Here is a 21,141-nt window from a genome sequence, read left to right on the forward strand (position 1 = left end):
ATTTTTTCGTTGCCATGGAAAAGAAGAGCATCCTATGTGTGCACATTGGGCTGATGGTAATGAAATATGGGACTGCCATTCCATCAGCAAAAAAGAATAATTAACATTTAGGTAATAAACTTAGGCACGCAATGTCTTAGGAAATAATATAATGGGAAGTAAATTGTGGGTGTGTGTTTTGTCAAGTGACAGTTCCAATGAATGTATTCAAGTGATTCCACGAAATAACACAATATTTAAGAGCGCTGTTCTGCCCTCACTGGAATGGGGACCCTGGGCAAGTTGAAATCAGATAACTTCTCTGAAGCCGTTTTGCTGCCTGTAAAGTGAGGATAATGTTACCCTTGGCACACGATTAGTGCAGGACGTGGCACATAAAAACGAGATGTTATGAAACTTTATAGAAAAATCATATTTTAATAGCTTGCAAGTTGTTTTGCATAATGATCTTTTTATTATGAAAAGTATATTCTTTTCCCATCTTTTAATTTTTTCTTAAGAAAGCAGGTTATAAATGCAGATGCTTTTGCATAAGTGATGCATATTGCAATGAACTGTTCAAATTTTCTACCAAAATATTATCTCTAGTACTGTGAAAATTTTAAAGCTAGATCTCTTTTATTATCTTGAAATTGTACAAATAAAGTATCATCTTTAAGCCTCCTAGATTTCCAAATAGAAAAGCCTTTCTCCTGGCGGTGATAGTAAAAATAAATCTTTGTCTTCCCATAATCCAGCTCATCTCAAAAAAAAAAAAAAAAAAAAGCCTTTGGCTTTTTAACTTTCTCATTTTGAATTTCAATACGGTTATCCTTCTTGGAAAAATAATGGCTGTTCAACAATTTTTAAAGCCTTTAAATAAAAATATAAACCCAAACTACATTGAAAACATAAACAGAATGGAAGTCTTGGTCCACAGAACTAATACGGAAATCTGACCTTTTCCTCTGCCCATTCGGCTCCTTTCATAGCAAGAGCAGCACAGGGCCCAGGAGCAAAGCTGGGTGTCCTCGCCCCGTTACCTGCAAGGCTGGCGTTAAATGTTGCACAGTCAGCAAATGTGTTTCTTAGAAAGTCGATCATAATTTTTTAATTTTAGAAAGTAAAAATTTTATGAAGCATCATTAAGAATCATCTAAAGTTAATCAAAATCTGTTAGATACTTATCTATAATAATCTATAATAATAAAAGCGTAATATGCTAATTAGACTGGACGTCCTTCTGGACATTCTTTCGGATGACCTTCTGGACGAAGCCAGGGCTGCGAGGGAAGCCTGGGTCCCGGGTGCCGGAGGGAAGCCGGTGCCGGCAGCCGGGGGAAGGAAGGCCTACTCTTGCGTGAATTTCGTGTATCGGGCCTCTGGTAATACATAGATAATTTAGGTAATTTGTATAATTTTTTGTCATGCTACTTTGAACCACTTTATGGGTGGGAGGGGCGGGTTCTGGTTATTTTCTTGATATAAGAAGATTTCCTTAAGGGTCTAAAATGGCAGGAAGGTCAGAGTAGTGGCTTGAATGGGTACATGTACTTCTTCCCTAACTCCACCAGGCATTTCTCAGAAACCCCTTCCACTTAATGACTGGATCCAGGAGATTGTTCCAGCATCTATTTTATGGCTTTGGGTTGTCATACAGTAATTTGTTCAAACAAATTTGCTTAGAGTCTGTTAAAACTGGAAATATCTAGAAATGTGAACTAGGAACGAGGGAATCTCATGTGACCTGTCTTTACCTCCCAGTGCCTACTTAGTGCCTTTCAAAATGTTCTAAAACAGTTCTGTCAGGATTGGGTTTATGTTGCATTAAGGACTACGATTATATTTAGTATTCAAATCCCCGTAGCATCCCAGCTCTGTAAATCTCTGTTAATACTCTCAGGTGACTCAAAATATTAGTTTGGGGAGAACTGATTCATTGAGATAGCTCCGGATTTTACTGTCCTCATCTGGTGAGTCTGGGATGGGTGGGAAGGACCATCATATCTTAAGCTGCTAACTCTTTAAGTGCCAGGATGGCCTTTCTTGAGTCTTATATGCTCGGTCTCCTTCCTCTAGCATCTCTTTCCTATGGACCGTTGTGGGATCTGCCCTGTGTGCTAGTGCTGGCTCTTAAATCCATTCTCCCCATTTTTACCTTCTCCTTTCTACTGTCTAGCTTCATGGAAACCAGGAAAAGGACAATTATTTACCATACTAGAGGCCCGGTGCATGAAAATTTTTGCACTAGTGTGGGGAGGGGAGGGTCCCTCAGCCTGGCCTTCACCCTCTCGCAGTCCCGGACCCTACAGGAGGATGCCCACTTGCTGGCTTAGGCCCGCTCCCCGCAGCTGTCAGCCTGGTTTGTGGCTGAGTGGAGTTCTCCTGGTGGGAGCACACTGACCACCAGGGGTCAGCTTCTGCATTGAGTGTCTGTCCCCTGGTGGTCAGTGCGTGTCATAGGGACCGGTCATTCTCATTCTGCCTGTAGGGTCAATTTGCATATTTCCCTTTTATTATATAGGATAATTATTGAATCCACAGGAATGATGGTTACATATGTATGTAGAGAGCTTGGAGAAACACATTTCCTCCCCTGAAAGTCAGAGCTTCCAGTGCTGCCAAGGTTAACTCCTGAGAAGGCCTTGCCCACCTCTCTGGGTCACCTGGGCACAGTCTCTGCTGCTGCTGACATGCACACTCAGCCTGCGTAGGATCCAGCACCTCATCCTGGGAAGCAATGTATGGATCCCAAAGGAAAATGCAGGTCTCTGGCTTCCTGTGAAAAGGAAACCCCACACCCCTGCAGGGTTCTACACATTGCGGTTAGCATCATAAAAATTAAAATAATTAAAAAACAAACAAACACTAGCTTACATTTATGAAATACTTAATATTTGTACTGGGTACTGAACTGAGGCCTTGACAGGGACAATCACATTTCCACTGGAAACATTAGTGAGCAGATCCTGTTATGGCCTCTATGCTAAGTGTCACTGAGGATGTATCTAGGTCATCGGACTCCAGAGACTAAGCAAATAGATATGCCTTGGCCTCAGCCACCAGCTACTCTTCTAAAACAAGAATAATAACATTTTCTTTAGGGTGTTGTGGTGATCAAACAGAGCAACCCATTTTAAATACTTAGAAACAATGCCTGGCATTTGGTAAGCACTTAAGAAATACCGACCATTATCATGCTCATCATTTTTATTTTTATTTTAGCTTTATTATTCCAAGAGGGCAAGAGTGAGAGTACCTTAATGCCATCTGCTTTAAGAGGTGCTTTTAAACAGCCGTCTTTTCACTCCTTAAATTTTCTCCTTAATTGGAGACTAGAACCCGAAGCCAGCCCAGGTTTGCTTATGGATGCCAATGTTTCCCCCTCCCCCCCACTGATACCTTTTACAGAAAATGAATTGTTAGCCACATTTCATATTAGCAAGCATAAGAATATATATTTTTCAACGCCATGGTAAAAGGAAGCCTTTACAGGATTGTTCACTTTTTTCCTAGCCGAACTTGATTTTCTAACACCATGTAAGCTTCAAATATAACTTACAGAACATTCTTGACATGAATGGTGAAGTTGTCATCTGTACCCTTTTAAGTTCGACGTATATGTATTATGCAGACAGACCTCGCCGTTTGGGGACCAGCCACCGTTGAGCGGCCTCTGAAAGGAATCCAGAATAAGCACGTAATTGACTCGACTCCAGAAAAGGGGGGGAAACAGAACTCGGGCTACTTCAGGTTTTGTCTCCATATGTCCCATGAGTCCAATCCAGTGCATTTTGTGTTGCTTTGAAAAGTAGTCTAGGCAGGTTTGAAACCACACTGAATTTCCCTCCACCGCCAGCATTTGGGGCTTTCTCTTACTGTTACTAACAAAGCTGTTTCGGCCTTTGTGGCTACGTTTTAAGATCTTAGTTTAACTTTTAAGTGGCTAATGTATCCCTGCCAGAAGCAAAGCTCCGTCCTGTTGCAAGAATTACGTTTGAAAGAAATGGGTTAGTGAAAAAATGTAAACAGTACCAAAAATGAAAATAACATCTGAGCAAATAATCTGCTCTCTTCTCCTCTAATTTAAGACGGTGTCAGCCACAAGCCCAAGTATGTGGTCGTAAAAGTTCCATCAAGCCCATTGTTTGGTCTCCTAAGACCTGAATGTGTCCCCTTTTCTTAAACAAAATCCAGTCATCTTGGCTTGTGGGCAAAACCTTAAGTGAAGTTGTTCACGAATTCATAGTGTTTCTGTTTGGAGACGTTCCCTCCCCCAAGTCTGAATATTCTTTATCTCTTTTGCTATTGGCTAAGCATCTGAACTCTTCCTAGAGCTCCCTGAGACCTTGAACTCCAGACAAATACTTTCTAACCAGTGTGTCCCTGGCTGCTGCCCCACGGCCTACTGACATTTCTGAGGGGAGCAGCCAAGCCTTGTGACTTTTTTGCATCTCTGCCACCCTTATCTGTTGATGAGTTTATAGGAAGCCCAGCGTGTGCCAGGGGTGTCTGCATAGGTTAGTTTCTTCCCGAGGGGGGGGGGGGCGGGGGGCGCTGGTGTTTGCTCAATCTCGGATAAAGGCTGTGAGTTCACATAGCCAGCCAGTGCAGGACCCTGAATTTCAACCTAGATTGCGCTAAGTCCAAAACTGTTGGTTCTTTCAGTTTTTGAATACCCATTGGCGGCAGGCACTCATTCAAAGAAGGAAGCAATCTGGGAGGCAACCCCATGTTTTCTAACTTGTCCCTACCTCCTTCCCCGGCTCATCACCGGGACTCCAGTGCCGCTGAAAGAGGGGTGTCCTCCCGGAAAATGGTGTGCCTGGGGCAAAGGCGTTTATGGAATTCAGGAAAGACCCTCTATTTTGTTTTACTGATACAATTGACCCTACGATTGTATCGCGTGCACATACGAAATAGTAGAAATGACGTGCATTTGCACGGAGTAAACAGAGCAGATTCTTCTGTATCCCTACATAAGATTAGGAATATAATGGCTAATTAATGCAAACCATTATGAAAATGGGCCCAGCATTAGCTTTCTTTGTGGGTCTGGGGGACAGGTTCTCACAGGCCCCGGTTGTTACTGTCTCCAAAACCGTTGAATTGGTCATTTGCTTATTTTCAAAAAGTCAGTTGTGTATTCTGAGCCGCCTCTCCCGGCTGCATTGGAGGCAGCGGGAGAGACTGGCTGTCTGCCGCCCGGAGGGGTTCCTCCGGAGGCTTCCTTCCGCCGCCTCCGGAGAATATTTAATACCCAGCTCCGTGTAAGTGTTTAGGGGCCTTTCAGTGGTGGTTTAAAATAATTACCATAAGGGCCTTGGTGAAAGCCTTTATCCACAAAACTATTTAAAGGATATAATTATATCCCCTACCTCACTCTTCCTTCTTTTCCCTGGCTGTGTCTCTGTTTGCTCTGTGCCCCACCCAACACTGAAACATAAACTTGGACCCGGACTCGACACTTTCTCTCTCTCTCTCTCTCTCTCTCTCTCTCTCTCTCTCTCTCTCTCTCCAGCGAACCCACAGTGAGACGAGGAGGTATTTGCCTGATGGAACCTATCACCATCCCTAAACCCAAACCCCTGCCCAGGGGCCAAGACAATTTACCCAGCACTACTGCTTCCTCTTCTCACCCTTCCATGTTGTAACCCTCGACCTTTTTCAGATGGCATGACCCCACAGGGATATTGGACCATTTCCTCAATTACAGTGTTTTATACCTACCCCCACCCCAGGAATCCTATGTGTGTGTATCAGCAAAGCATGGGAATTTTTTGTGTCTTTCCCTCTACGTGTTTAGCAACATGTATTGATTAAATGCACTTGCTTGGCTGTCTCCACTAAGCTGATTCGGAGGAGGCCTTTGACCATAGGTTTTTAATGACTTCACCTCTGTCTTTCCTCACCCATTTTGGAAAGGTTGCTTTATGTTGGTTTGGTTCTAGGAGGATATGTTTTTAAAGGTTACTTTCTAATATGTATAGTCTGGGAGTTCAGAAACACCAAAGCTTTTTGATCAAAAACTATGCCTGAGAGAGTACTAAATGGACCGCATGTATATATATATATATATATATATATATATATATATATATATATATATGTAGTTTCTCTCTGCTCTCAGGTAGCTCTTCACCACTAATTATAGCCTACAGTAGCTATAGGGGTAGTAGGTATATATATATATTACCTGGGGTATATGGAATATCTAGTGTTCCACTGAATCAGTAACATGTTGTTGAAAAATAGGTAACACCCAGTGGTTTATTCTGATTGCTATTATGAGAGTCATAATTCACTCATTAAGAATGTGCTAACATTGTCCATACTTCATATGGTCATAATGTGTTATGAAGATTATCCTTGGAATGTTCTGTTAATTTGTAATTTTAGGGTGTGAACATTTGGAGAGTGTGAAAATAGAGAAAGAATGAAACATTCTGTGGTCAAAAATTTGTAAATACCTCATGTCTTAAGGGATGATGAGGTGGGACCACAAACCACCAAAACAGTTAATAAAATATGTGTTGGTTTAAGATTCTTATAGATATCCTCTTCTTTAGCATTTGAAATACACTGATAACAGGTTTTTAAAGGCAGACCTTTAGCAAACTAAACATTTTTTCACATTCTACACCCACCTGAAGTCGAGGAAAGCGTGACAGCTCAGCCATGGGGTGTGTTTGGCTGCTGGAACTGTGAATTCTTTACAGTGTGGCTTTAGCATTTTGTGAGCCCTCCTGGCCAGCCCCGACTTTCTAACACCCCACTTCATTATGGCTGCACATTTGAACATTACAGGTGGGCAGTGGTTTTCTCTACACAGATGTGACATGTGTAGAGAAAGAGCTAAAGAGCTACTTCCCAGTGGCTCAGCCTCCAGGTGGTCTCTGTTTGAGCAAAGACACCATCTTTGTTCCCCAAGATTCCTGCCGGGGTTCTGTAACATTCTGTTGCATTTTGCCCTTTTTATGGAGAGCAAATGAAAACAGAAACCTGTGGTGTGGATACTAAAGTAAGAAGTACTGTCTTCAGACCTAACCGGTTTGGCTCGGTGGATAGAGCGTCAGCCTGCGGACTTAAGGGTCCCAGGTTCGATTCCGGTCAAGGGCATGTACCTTGGTTGCGGGCACATACCCAGTAGGGGGTGTGTAGGAGGCAGCTGATCGATATTTCTAACTCTCTATCCCTCTCCTTTCCTCTCTGTAAAAAAAAAAAAAAAAAAAAGAAAAAGAAAAGAAAAATCAATAAAATTTTTTTTTTAAAAAATAGAAGTACAGGCTTCATAAACTTAAGTTCATTCTGACAAGGGTGACAGTTGCATGGCTCCCAAAAGCGAGTCATCATTAGCCCAATTGTAGGCTGATTTCCCTTCTCTGGTGCTGAACTTGTGAAGGACAATAACAATGAATTTACATTGTTAAATATCGTGTCCAAAGTCAAAGTGCACTTTAGAATTGTGATATGTTATCTTTTTTCTTCCTGGGAACCGAATCCTCCTTTTAAGTTTATCATTGGACCTGCACACCTATATCAGATCCCCAGGAACAAATGTAAATGCCAAGTATGTACTTATTTGTACAGTGGGGCCTTGACTTACGAGTGTCCCTACTAACGAGTTTTTTGAGATACCAGCTGTCTCTTGGCCGATTTTTTGCATTGAGTTGACAGAGTAATTTGAGTTAACGAGCTCCTTAACAAGCTCCTTAACGAGCTCGGTCTCGGAAGGAATTAAACTCGTAAGTCAAGGCCCCACTGTATTAAGACCCAGACACCAACCCGCACTTTGGACTAAATATGTATAAGGAGACTTTCTTCTTTTAACTTCTGCTGACTGGGCTGAGCCTGGCCGAGGACACCCTCTGGGGCGTAGTGACTGCACGTCCTTTACTGCCACTGCAAGTAACTGCGGCCCAGAGCAGGGAGCGGAAGCCACAGCCCTTAGGTGTGCGTGTTGGACTATTTCTCTCTAACCTTCTGGTTACACGTGGCTAACCTACCTTCTAGTCAGAGGTTAGAGGCTTTTGTTTTCCTTTCCTCGGGGATATTTCCACATCCTCTACTAGGGTGTTCCTTGGCTATCTTCCTAGGTAAGACTGTCCTGTAAACTTCCGAAAAGAATCAGGAAGGAAAAAAAAAGGCTAGGAGCTGAAAAGGGCCATTTTTATGCAGGTGCTCTGTGCAACATTGCAGTTAGGGCCATCAAAAACAGTGCTGAGGTGACCTAGCAGGCTCATTGCACATCTGGCCTCTGGGTTCCTTAGATGAAGCAGAGTTTGTGCCAAAATGAAAAGGACATCTTGCACACTGTGAATCTTCCCAGACAAGTCAGGGCTTTCACCTCGTCTCACTGTAAAACTGCCAGATGCCATGGTCTCCGTCTCCTCTGTGATTCTTACCAAGGGTTTCCTTGGCAAAGGCCATGTAAAAGTAATGAAGAAGATTGCCACAAAACTGCCAGTCTCCGCTTTCTTTAAGATTGTTGTTGTTCTGTGAACATGTTCATCTATTTTACCAGGCTGCACCCTAAAGATTCCAATGGAACTTTTTCAAGGCCTTCTGATTGGAGTTGTCTTTGTGAGGAATTCTGCTTGACCTAATTGTCTGCCAAGTATCTTTCTCTTTTCTAAGTATGTGTCTTATAAACTAAATGTATATTGTTTACTTTTCTTTTTTTAAAATTTATCTTTGTTATTGAAAGTATTACCAGTATCCCCTTTTTACCCCCCATTGACCACCTCCACCCCACTCCCATCTTCTCCCCAGGCCTTCCCCGCACTTATGGTCTGTTTGTGGATTATCATATAAAGCATGTAAGTTCATTGGTTAATCTCTTCCCACCCTACCCCCCTTTCCTCTGAAATATGTCAGTCTGTTCTATGCTTCAATGTCTCTGGATCTATTTTGTTCATTAGATTCCATATATGAGTGAGATCATGTGATACTTGTCTTTTTCATGCAATACTTTATTTCGCTTAGCATAATACTCTCAGGTCCCTCCATGCTGTCTCAAAGGGTAAGAGATTCTTCTTTTTTGCCCACTGTTACACAACCTGACCTTATCTCTGAGTAGCTAGTCAAGATGTTCAATTTGTTGTATTCATTTGACAATTTATAGTATTTGAGACAGAAGTAATCCGTGGGTCATAATATCCACTTTATTCTCTATTTTTTCTATAATAAGCATATTACTGTTTTACTTATTGTTCTAATTAAGAGTATCCAATATTATGCATGAGTTTATAGGCAGCAGAAAACAATCCTCAAAATGGTCACACAAGAAAAACCATTGTAACTTCCCAAAAAGTATTCTCCATTCATTAATAATTTCATTATTCTTTTATTCATTTTATTTCATCTTTTTCAAAGGCCTCAGTCTGAAGGTAAAAAAGAGATATAAACAAATAAGCTATTATACATCATGCTACATTACATAAGTACAAACAAAGTCTTTGAAGAATCCAAAAGGTGGAAGTATTTATGGCACCTTAGAGGACTCAGTAAAAGTTGGATCAAGGGACCATTTCTTGGTTTATTTATTTGTTCATTGCTTTTAGTATGCAGTCTTGAAGGGGGAAAAATAATAGCATTGGGAAGGGAAGATGCAAGAAGGAAATGAGTGGAACAGAGGTGAGGAGAAGAGGGCTCTAACCCCTGGCTTAAGAGTTAGGGAGGATCACCTAAAGAGAGGGAAGTGTTTAGGTGAAGAGAGGACAGTTGAGGGAATTCTTTCGGGTATAAATGCTCCCAGTAAAGCAGGTAGATGTTTGCAGAAGTGACAGGGGCCAAATTTGGAATCTTAAGAAGGAAAGTTCTGGAGTAGCCTCTGGGGACAATGGAATCCAGGGGCCACGGAGGGCAGTCTGCATCGGTAGCAATGAGCTCCCCTAGGAGAGGAGACGGTGGAGGAGAGCCTGCCCTTGTGGGCGGTGCTGTTTCCCTTCTTTGTGGTTAAGACTGAGAACCAAGGAGAAGGTTGGTTGTGGCCTAAGTTGTGAGTTGACAAGGCTGGCAGGTGGGTAGAAGGTCCAGGGCCAAGGACTCCAGTGAGCTCTTGGCTGTGGGTTGAGAGAATAGAGTTGAATGACTGACTGAAGTGTCCACACGGGATGCAGGTTATGGGAGGTACAAGCAAGTCCCGCTGTCCCTGGCTCCCTCCCTGGCCTAGATCGCTCCGGGTATGGCGCCTGAACCCCAGCCTTGCCCCTCGCCTATCTGTCTCCCCAGGTTGCCGTTACCACTGACTCTCCCTGATGATAGCAACAGTTGCTCCTTTTCTTCCAGCCCATCAAGAAAACTGTAGAAGGAGGAGCTACAGAGCCTTTATTTGGTTGTACTATGTGGTCTTTTATTCTTTCTCTGATTTAGCTTCTCATGTATATATTTTCACTTTCACATGTCACTAAGTTTAAATGTTTAAACATTTCCCCCCTTCGGTAGCCAAAATGAAAACAAAGCAACAGCTAATATAGTAATAAATTTATTTCTAGCTACCAGGAGATAAGCTTCAATGCAATGTGGCCATAAAGTATGGCTCCCAGGCTTAAGGGAGAAGCAATAAACTTTTATAAATAAAGGAATTTTAAAATACTCCTGGCAGTCTAAATACGGGTAAAATATAACTTATAACCGGCAGCACACAGCCAACACCAGAGCTACTTGCAAAAGAAAACCATGAACTAAAATAAGAACACGTTTGCAGGATTTTTGTTGTTGTTACCTTGCACCTTAGGTGGGCTGGGCCGGAGAACTCACTGTGAGAAGTTTTTGACTCACCTTCAGATATTTTATCTCAGTTACGTCTCCCAACACCTTTGGATTTGCTGAAGCTCTGTGATAATCACCAAGGAAACCCAGGGTGCTCATGCCACAAATGAGAGAATTCTCAGCAAAGGTTAAGGCTTTATAGAACACCTTCCAACAGAGGGAGTGGGCCCGAGACCGTGTCCCACATGGGGGTATGAGGGAACTTGCCCAGCTCAGGGGTTGACTGGACTTTCAGTCTCACTCTGTGGCCGAACTTTAAAGAAATGTGAAGTTCTTCCAAGAGCCGTCTCAGGTTTCACTTGGGTTTTCAGCTCAAGAGACTCTTGGGTAAACCCTTTGAAAAATACAGTGGCATTTTAGTGAGCAATGCGTTGACTTGAAAATCTGTTGAAGTAATAGATTATTCCTCTAGAAAAGTAAGGAGCAGGCAAGAGAATACTGCTCTCCCCTTCCCTCCTCTCTCTCTCTCTCTCTCTCTCTCTCTCTCTCTCTCTCTCTCTCTCTCTGTCAAATCAGAAGTGATAATAGAAGGGAAAATGGAATGCTGCCAATAGGATGAAATCAGAATTGATCAGTGCTCTCATTCAATAACTTTTATTTCCCAAGCATCTGTACTTGCAGGCCAACTGGGTTTGTTGCTGGAAAGCAGGTGAAGGGTGGTCTGTCCCCCAGGAACTGAGGGCCTTGCTAGCATGGAGTGAGTTACAGCTGGCCGCAGGAATGAGTCTGAGAGGGCTTGGTAGGTGAGCTTGTTTTAGAAGGTGGTAGACCAGCCTCTGCAGGGAAAGGCATTTGTTCCAGAGAGAGGACATGAAGGGGCGGAGATGGGAAAGGGAAGTAGAATGGAGGTTAATTGGGCTTCAGTTACGGAAAACATTCAATACCATTTTAAGGTGTTTGGAATATACTGTGTAGACAGTAGGAAGCCATAGAAAAAAGAACAAGCAGAAACATGATCTGTGTTTTAAATTTGTTTCATAAAGAGAAGTCTCTGTTGGCGGTAGAGAGATGGGAGACAGATGATGGGGCTCTAGGGAGTCAGTAGAGGGAATGCGTGGGCATTCCATGTGTAATTTGCTAGGCCTGGTCCTGGCTGAAGTTGGGTTTGTTTTGCTGGGTTGTGCAAAGACAAGCTCACACAGAGACTTAATTCTCAGTTTCGTTTCACGACTTAGTAGCCATGTGTTCGTGGGCAGGGAACTTGAACTCTGTCTCAACGTTACTCATCTAAAGAATGGGAATAACAGGAGGCCTTCTGGGTAGGGTTGGCATACGTTTCACTGAAATGTTACATCTGTATGTGTAGCCCTTAGAACCACGCCTAGTGTGTGGTACATGCTAAATACTGTCTCACTTCATTTGTATTATCAATTCATTAATTCACTTGTTTGTTCATTTACTCTATGTGAAGGCAGTTTTAAAACAATCCAGGCTAATCTACTCTAGATTGTCATTGGTAAATTTTGCTTGCAGAATTTTGCTGATTTTGGGGGGGTGGGGGGGGCAGGGGGGCGGGGGAGGGCCTCCTTTTCTTAATTCCTCTTGGGCCAAACATTTCCAGCAGGAAATAAGAGGGTGATGCTTATAAAATAAAATAACTACTTCCCCTCAATGTAAAGTGTGAACAGAAAATTGAGCAAAGATTGCTGCTTTGTGGTGGTTCTTGGCGCCGGTGTGTGACAGGGAGCAGGGGTGTTCAGTAAGGGGGTGCTGGGGAAACGGGGCCGCGTGCTTTACAGTACAATCTGGTTCCATTATTTCGGTCAGTGGATTCTGAAATTCCAGAACCTGGCGTGAGCCACGCTTGAATGTGATTGCAGAAACACCTCCCCGAATCCCCAATATAAAAGTTTAATCACCTATGCCTTTGCTCCCTCTTTGTGAAAATAACTTTGAAATGACTGTACCACATTCTTTATTGGAACAATACTTCTATCTCCCACGAATATAATAAAAAAATTATTATGAGTATTTTCATTGTAGGTCTATTTTATTACATAAATGTATATTTGCATTTATTATATAAATAACTGCAGGCTCAGATATTAGCACTCAGAGCAAAGCTCTAATAGGAGGGAATTGCTCCTTCTTTTTTCCCTGTGCGGAGCCAGGATCCTGTTTCTTCACAACGTTAGGGCTCTTATGAAACAGGAAACGGGTCTCATTAGCTTTCAGGAAGAATCGACAGGATTTGGGGAGAAAAATTAAATATCCTGAAACGTTTTGCCTTTGAAGAGCTGGGCAGGCAGTCTCTGTCTAGCTGAGGTGAACAAAGCTCTCCTTGACACCAAAGGTTTTTATTGTACCTGAACGTGAACTCTTCATTGATGGAAGGGGTTCTTTTGTTTGATCCGTCAAGATTACCAAGCCATATGTCACCATCCCCAACTAGAATGCAGCATCATGAAACGATGATCAAGTTACAGGAGCCAATTCGTGAAGAGGCAAGAGATGATAGATATTGCATTTTCTCCTGTTGGTTACTGGGAATTACATTTCAGTAGCATCGAGTACTTCTGAAAGAAAGCCCGTAGATTATTTAAATGACGTTCTCCAACTTTCCTCCTTGACTTATGGCTAAGCAGTTTTGACTAGCTCATAAATTAGGCCAGTGTTGTCTTTTAATAAGATAATTTGCTGAACATGTTTTTGTGGGATCATGGTTGTGTGGTTAGAGTAATGAGCAAAGATCGCAGGGGATTGGGTGATATGTAATCTAGTCCCATCCCTGCCAGGAACACACGTGTGACTTCAAGCAAGCAACTTATTTCTCCTGATAATGTTTGTCCCATCTCCTTCGAGGGGCTTTTGTGAGAATCAAATGAATGGAGGTACCTGAAAGCCTCAAGCACTAGAAATAGCTAACTGTCGTTGCTGAACATCCTTAAGGTAGAACAAATGAGCATGTTGTTTCTTTGTTCACTTTTACAGGGGACGAGGGAAACTCTCAGCCGTCACTGCACCACGCTTGGCGATGCTCTTCGGAAGGAGAATGATTTTGCGCTTATAATTGATGGGAAGACCCTCAAGTACGCCTTAACTTTCGGAGTGCGCCACTACTTCCTGGACCTAGCTTTGTCGTGCAAAGCTGTTATTTGCTGCAGGTGAGTTCTCCTTAAGATTGTCGGATTTCAGCAAAGAGCGACTTTATCCCAAGTTCCCTGGTTTTTAAAGCTCCTTAAAGTTATTCTCTCCAGAAATTGTAAATGTTAGGTTATTTATTAACTTAAGGCTCACAGACGGGGATAGACTTTATTAGCAGAGGTTTTGAAAGTGAGTCCTAAAAAATCCCTAGTAGTTATTGTTCACAATCAGAATTAACAGGCGTCTTGCCATTTTCTGCGTATAAGATCAATCATTGCCCTAGCCGGTTTGGCTCAGTGGATAGAGCGTTGGCCTGTGGACTGTGGGGTCTCGGGTTCGATTCCGGTTGGGTATGTACCTTGGTTGAGGGCACATCTCTAGTGGGGGGTGTGCAGGAGGCGGCTGATCGATGTTTCTCTCTCATCGATGTTTCTCTCTCATCGATTATTTCTAACTCTCTATCCCTCTCCCTTCCTCTCTGTAAAAAAACTCAATAAATATACATTTTTGTAAAAAAACATTTTAAAATCAATCGTTTACCTGCATTTCCAACTAGCATTATTTCTGTAATAACTAGCATTGTCTTCTACACTTAAATCTCTGATCCTGCTGTCAGCATTTATTTGGGGGAATGGCAGGATGGGAGGCACTAATTAAATCATCTTCCAGAGAGCGGAACATTTTCCTGAAGCTCAGCTACTGGGAAAATATTTATTGACTGTACCGTCCTTCACCCTCTCATGTATAATAGTGCCTATATCCTAAAATAGTATAATATTGCCTATATCCTAAAATAAAATCTGTTTTCAGTTATCAAGTCCCCACCCATCGAATTGTATAAACCATCCCATCCTTCCTGAGTTTCTTGTCCAAGTCTCTTCCCCATCTCTTTGTCTAAACTGTTTAAACTATGTCTTCCTAAAACTTAAAGTATATTCATGACTGTGCCCAGCCTCTTCCCTTCTGGCCACCATGAAACCTAAGGATTTCTCTCTTCACATCTCACTTACTGAATCTTACCAGCTGGTCACTCTGGGTCCAGGGTAGCCGTTTCTCAAGTTGTTTCTCTTCCTGGGAGTGAAGTGTTAGCAGGGCTTCTGAAGAATTTCCTAGAATCAGTGCTTTTAATTTTTTCTTTAAGACTGTACTGTTTGCTTTTATTATTTTCTTTAAAATGTATGTATTTTTTTAAGAATGTTACGCGTTTTAAACCTTTTTATTTTTTTGGTCCAGCCTTAGTCACTTAAATATCCTGTATATAATATTGTCTCCAAACTTATTAGCCATGCCATGTAGAGGTTTCCTAAATTTCAATTGAAATACACTTTGTGGAAATATGATTTAAATTGTACTTAATAGGTACCCTTTATAAGCTTCACTTTAACTATAAAAGTGTGTCATATTTAAAGAATTAAGTTACTTATTCTTCTCAGTGGCATCTATTAATAAATATTATTACTATAAAGCTCGTGGATAAAATAGTGCACAAATCATTAATATTAGTAATAATCAGGCTCTTTGCTTAACCTTGAAGAAAGAATTGGCAATTTTGTTATCTTGACTGTGTCACTTGCACTTTGGTGTCCTCATGCTTTTTAAAAAATGCATTTTCAGTAACTTTTCCTGGCTCCTGACACCCTTCATCAGGATAATACTGTGCCAGATTTGGTTGTTCAATCATTGTCACTAATTGGGTCACAGGGATCAAGTCAAGTTTTCTCAAAAACACATTAAGTGATACAACTCTTGGCTCCTATGTGGAAACAAAACAGAACCAGGGCTCTTTAGATAAAAATGACCAGTTCCCATGAGTCAGCAGCATCTGTCCTGCGCCTACTGTGTGCTGGACGTAGATGGTGTGCGCAGGAGGATGAATAAGACTCCCGCCCGCTCTCCTCCCTGCATCTCTCTTTCCTTTCTGTGTTAAGTAGAATCACAATTGGTTTGAAAGATGTGGGAGGCCAGTTTTCAAAATGCAGTCCTAGCAGCTGAGCCTCATTCTTACAGCATTGCCTAACACGGTACCTCCCACCATTCTTCAAAAAGTTGAACCACAAATTAAACAATAGCAGAGGGAGAGAAAAACTAGAAAGCAGTGTCGAGGGAGAGGAAAAATATGTTCTGTGCTTGTGAAATTCCCTCCCGAGATCCTTGTTCTGGACGCTCGCAAGTCACATGGACCTCAGGGCTCCTCCAGGCCCCGGGGAGGGAATCCCACCCAGCCGTGCACGTGCAGCCCAGCTCTGCAGCCGCGCTTATAAAGCTGTGTGTGGCCCCTGCCTCCCTCCGTCCTGCCGTACGCATGTCCCTGTGCAGACACTGAGTTTTATTTAGAGTTGTGGGCTTGCTGTGTGTGTGTGTGTGTGTGTGTGTGTGTGTGTCTTGTGTTTTTAAGTAAAATATCTTCCCTTGCCCCTTTTCTTCTAATTATCTTCATACTCTCTCTTTTCCCATAAGGACTGTGGTTCGACTTCCGGTCTGGCTTTGAGAATTCCTCTAAGCCCATAATTACATCAGTGCCACTGCCCGATTTATGTCTCTGCACCTTCTTGGCCTGGTGCCTCTTGGCACAGACCATCTTCCTGTCAGTAGTTTCCAATTTCCCTGACATGCTCCTCTCACTGGGGAGGCACAGGTGAGAAGCTCTGTGGATCAGTCTTCACCCGAAACCCCAGTGTCACTCCTGTTTTTTTTTAGATGATGATACTCTCCCAGCCTCAGGAAATTCCCTATTTTACTTCATTATAGGAGATGCTCCCGATAAATACTGAACCTTATTTCAAAATACAGTGCAGGACTGTTTCCCAAATCCTCGTCAGTTCACATAACCCAAGCTCTATGGGTTTTCCCCTCAACGATCTATTTCTTGTCAGTCTGCACAGGAAGATATTCAGGTCCTGCCCTGCGTCTGCAGCCCTCTCTCCCTCTCGGTTGGAGGGAAAGTGGAGGGAAAGGCATCCCATAATGGATAATAATCCCATATTAGCTGCATCTTCAGGATTACGTCAGCCTCTCTCTTCCCAGACACCATCAGCTTAAAGGGCAGGAGGCAGTTCTCAGTGTTTGCCTAATTGACACAGTTATGAAAGATGAGCGTTTTCCCCAAAGAGTCTACAGCGGAATTGAAAGAAGTGGTTGTTCTCTGTCCGTGGGCATCAGGTCTCTTACCCCGTTTTCTGAGGGGGACAGAAAGGGTCCCCTGGCCCCCAAATCATTCAGGGCTTTGGAGTCCCGGTTTTGGTTTACAAGGGAAGGTTGCATGTCATTCCTCGGGTATTTTTTTGAGTTTGTAAACTCCAAGACGTAAAATGAAATCTGTTTTTATCAGTCTACGAAGCACTGTATTTTCATGAGCACCGCGCAGCTCTCATTTTTACCTCCGTGCACATGTACCTGTGTAACCTGAGCGGCTTAATGGGAAACATGCCTCTCGTGTTAGGGCAGTTTCCGACCAGTTTTCCTGGTGCTGAACATCACTATGCCTTTGTGGCCCTCTCCCCTTCGGTTCCCTTGCTCAAGCACACCGGTGCTTACTGTTCTGGGTGATCACAGGACTCTTGAAGAACAGCATGAAAGCGATGGACCAGCTCCTCCAAAATACACACAGACCTGTCAAATTTAATGCGCTATTGTAGGGCTTGCACAGGCTCCCCGAAACTCCTTGGACAGGTATAGAGGAAAGGGACTTGCTCCAAGAGTCATGAAGATGTGTGTCTAGAGGCGACATCAAGAGCTATTCTGCAAAGTAGCTGTGTCAGAAAATAATTCCTCATCTCAGTTTCCAATACTTTACTCCCTAAAGTCTTACGGCTTGCATTATTGGTATAATGGCGTTTCAGCTGGGGACGCACACACTTCTTGTTCGAATGCTACCTCTCTGGCACTGCGGATACCGAATAGCATCTCTCCGGCCTTGCTTTTGTGACCTGTGGAGCTTGGCATGTGGCAGTCACGCTAGTCCTCCAGGGAGACTGGTGTCTAAAGCGGCAAAGAGCGGAGGTCCTCTGGCTTGGACGGCTGGAAAGCCGTGCACACACACACACACACACACACACACACTTGTGGCTCAGCTCCTTCCAGCTCCAGAGCTCCTGGGCCACAAGATTGCTCCGAGCCCTTTTCTTTTTCTTTTTTCTTTTTTCTTTTTTTTTTTTTTGGATGAACCGTGTTTGTGTTGGCCACTCTGTCCTGGGAAGACTCTGCCTACTGCTTGCATTAGCTTAATTTGGGGAAGCATCTGTTCCACCTCCGTGAATATTCCCCCCAGACGAGAGTGGCTGGAACGTGCGGGGAAGTACTGCCGTGCGTTAAATGGCGTGTGGTTTCTGAGATCCTCGTCAGTTCACATAACCCAGCCTTTCAAAGAACTTTACATTTTTTCTGTAGTTGTCAGTTTAGTTTAAACAGATATTGAAACTTATGTTCTGTGACAGTTGGTTGAAAATTGGCCTAGAGCCTCCAGCTTTTAGACTGTCTAGTAATCACCATTCTTCTACATAATTTATGTACTCAAGTCTTCTGAAAAGCAGAAGTTAAATTGAAGTAAGCATTTTTCTCGACTTGCAACATCTCCAATCAAAGTTTTAACCCCCTTTCAGGCGATTTCCCCGCAGGGCATAGAAAAACACTTGACCTCAGTGTGTGTCGCCACTCGGGAGTGGCATTCCAGGCAAGCCCTCTCACCTTCGTCCCATCAGGGGACCCTCCAAGGAGAAGTCTAAAGGGACACTCTGCATACTTTCTGTCATAGCTGGAGTGCGTTAAAGAAAGGATTTATTTACTTCTTGAGTCTAAGTCTTGAATCTTTAGGATTGTCTTAAACTTCAAGAATTTCTCTAAGTGTTCTACTTAAAGGGTAGTCATAAAGCACAAATAAAGTTAATAAGTGCTCAACAGACATTCCTTTCAAGAAAAAAAGTTTGTGAGCATCGTTGGATGCCAAAGCAGATGTTTGGCTCTGAGAAAACTTACAAACTGTTAATGGATGTCAACCCCCTATTTGCTTCCAAGATAATATGAATAAATGTTGGAAATGGTGAGAGGATGTTTCTTTCAGACATGTATGGCTAAAAGAGAACATAGTGAATAAATTTTATCATTTCATAAAATGACCGTATTTTGCTTTAACATAATATAACAATAGGGTGTACAGCCCTGTCTATCTCATTTGCTATTCTACCTGTACTGGGTAATGTTAAAGGAACTGAATGGCCATATGGACAGCCTGGTAGCCAGTTATGATGTACCCCATCAGGGAAGTTCATATTTAACAGTAAAATATCTAAATTAGATGAGAGAGCTAAATGCTGTAGAATCTCACTGTAATTTGGTACTATGTACTTTTAGATGTGACTCAAGTAAGATAAGGCACCATGACCAACACACGATCACACACACACACACACACACACACACTCACACACACACACACACACATTAGAACTGCAGATTATATAAATATTCCGATAAAACAGAGTTAACCTGTATTATAAAGTATAAGTGTGCAACTCAGTGAGTTTTCACACAGTGAACACACTCCTGCATCAAGCACCCAAACATGACACCCCAGGAACCCCCTTATGTTCCCTTCAGGTCTACGATCTCCCAAGGGTAGCTGCTGTCTTTATTTCCATCGCCATCCCTCTTAAACGATGTCCTATTCATTTTGGTCTCTCTCTGTTTTGTGTCTTACGCGCTTGGAATAAGTGTATGTATCTTCTGTAACTGCATTCAAATTCTTGACGATTTCTTCCTGTTCAACCATTTTAACACAGAACTCTGCAGCTTTCCAGGAAAGGCCTCCCTGAAGCGTCACATAAATCAATACATCAGCACCCTAAGATATGCCTCAGGCAGATGCAGGCCCACCTCAGAGAGGGCTCACAGTTCTCCTTCAGTTCTGCGGCGCTAGAATGAAAGCACTTCATTTTCTGGTTTGGTGAGGGCATGGCACATGGAACCTGCAACATTTCTCCCCTCTGCCAGTCTACTGACCCGATGGGGAGGGAAGGGAAGCAGAATTTGTCTGGCATTTCTGATTCTCCTTAAACTCATGATGGTTTCCAGTGATTGCCGTCTTCTTAATAAACCTGTCTGAGCCATCTCCACCTGGAGTAAGTTAAAGCTTAGTGCTCGGAGCCAGGCTAGAGTTCCAGAAGTCAAGGCCAGGTAGGATGTAGGCCATGACTTTCTAGTAGCTGTAGGGCATAGAGGCAAAGGAAAGGACAGACAGCATCCCAGGGGGAAGATGGCCTTGGAAAACAAAAGGCAGATTACCAAGGGATCAGACAGAAAGACAAGAAATGGACATAAAACAACAAGCTTCAAGTTCAGGGTGAAAGAGGAGGTCGTTCCAGGTAGCATTCTCCCAGAGCATGGCAGTGTTTCATAGAGAAGAGGCGGGAAAGCTTGTAAAGGGATAGATAATAAATGTGTTAGGCTTTCTAAGCTACAGAGTGTCTGTCACAGCTACTCAACTCTGCAGTTGGAGCATGAGCTGATGTAAAAAACAGGCTGCTGCCGGGCCCGGCCCTGGGGCCGTTGTCAGCCAGCCAGCCCTGCTCTGGAGTGTGTGTGGCTAATGAGTCAACAGCAGAGGGAGTTGGTTCTGACAGAACTTCCCGAGAATATTGATGGAGCTCACTCCAGGCTCCTTAGCCTGTCATTTCCAGACTCTTTCTTTTCTTGAAAATGGAGACATATTCCCATCTCACCTGGCATGTTTCCCTTTCTCTGGGATTCCTCAGAAAGGACTGGCCCTCCCTGGGGTGGCAGCAGCACAGTCTGGAGATGCCGTCCAATTTCTCTGTGCCCTGGGATTCAAGATAACCCCTTAAAATGTGGATATTCCCAGAAGACAGTTTGTTTTTAAATGAGATGTCAGTGAATACTTACTAGTGTATATCTCAACAAGAGAAATGTGAGGAACCCAGGACCACAAACATCAGATCTTGCTCTGTCACCAAAACGACTTCCCTGGGTTCTGGAAGTGCCAGAAGGTGCTAGAGGTCATGCCAGAGAAGGGTCAGAGGGGAAGATGCTCAAATCAGCCTTCTCCCAAGGTTGCAGGCAGCTAGTCTCAAACAAAAACAAGTTTTTCTTTGATTTCTATACATTATTTCACTTTTGCCCTTCATTCCCTTTCTCTTCACTCCGCCCTGGGAAAACAATCTCAGATATTTCGTAGGTTCCCATCCAGCTACCATACTATATTTAGAGATCTGTGTCGCTATGAAAAATATATAATATTTTTGTGCCCATGTTAAGATAGATATGTTTATAATATTTCGACATAAATCTTTTGCC

General features: G+C 42.9%; 1 protein-coding gene across 8 annotated transcripts in view; it reads left to right on the forward strand.

Annotated features, from left to right (window-relative positions):
* Positions 1-21,141, forward strand: part of ATP8A1 (ATPase phospholipid transporting 8A1) — a 214,241-nt gene that overhangs the window by 132,741 nt on the left and 60,359 nt on the right. For all 8 annotated transcript variants that reach the window (XR_009449605.1, XM_059672319.1, XM_059672285.1 and 5 more), the window contains one exon: positions 13,684-13,856. Coding sequence is in view for 7 of the 8 variants with exons in the window: in XM_059672319.1 (XP_059528302.1) it covers positions 13,684-13,856 (173 nt within the window). In the remaining variant the exon portion in view is untranslated. The remainder of the gene's footprint in view (positions 1-13,683; positions 13,857-21,141) is intronic.

Source organism: Myotis daubentonii, chromosome 1 (genome assembly GCF_963259705.1).
Source record: "Myotis daubentonii chromosome 1, mMyoDau2.1, whole genome shotgun sequence".
NCBI classification, from domain to species: Eukaryota; Metazoa; Chordata; class Mammalia; order Chiroptera; family Vespertilionidae; genus Myotis; species Myotis daubentonii.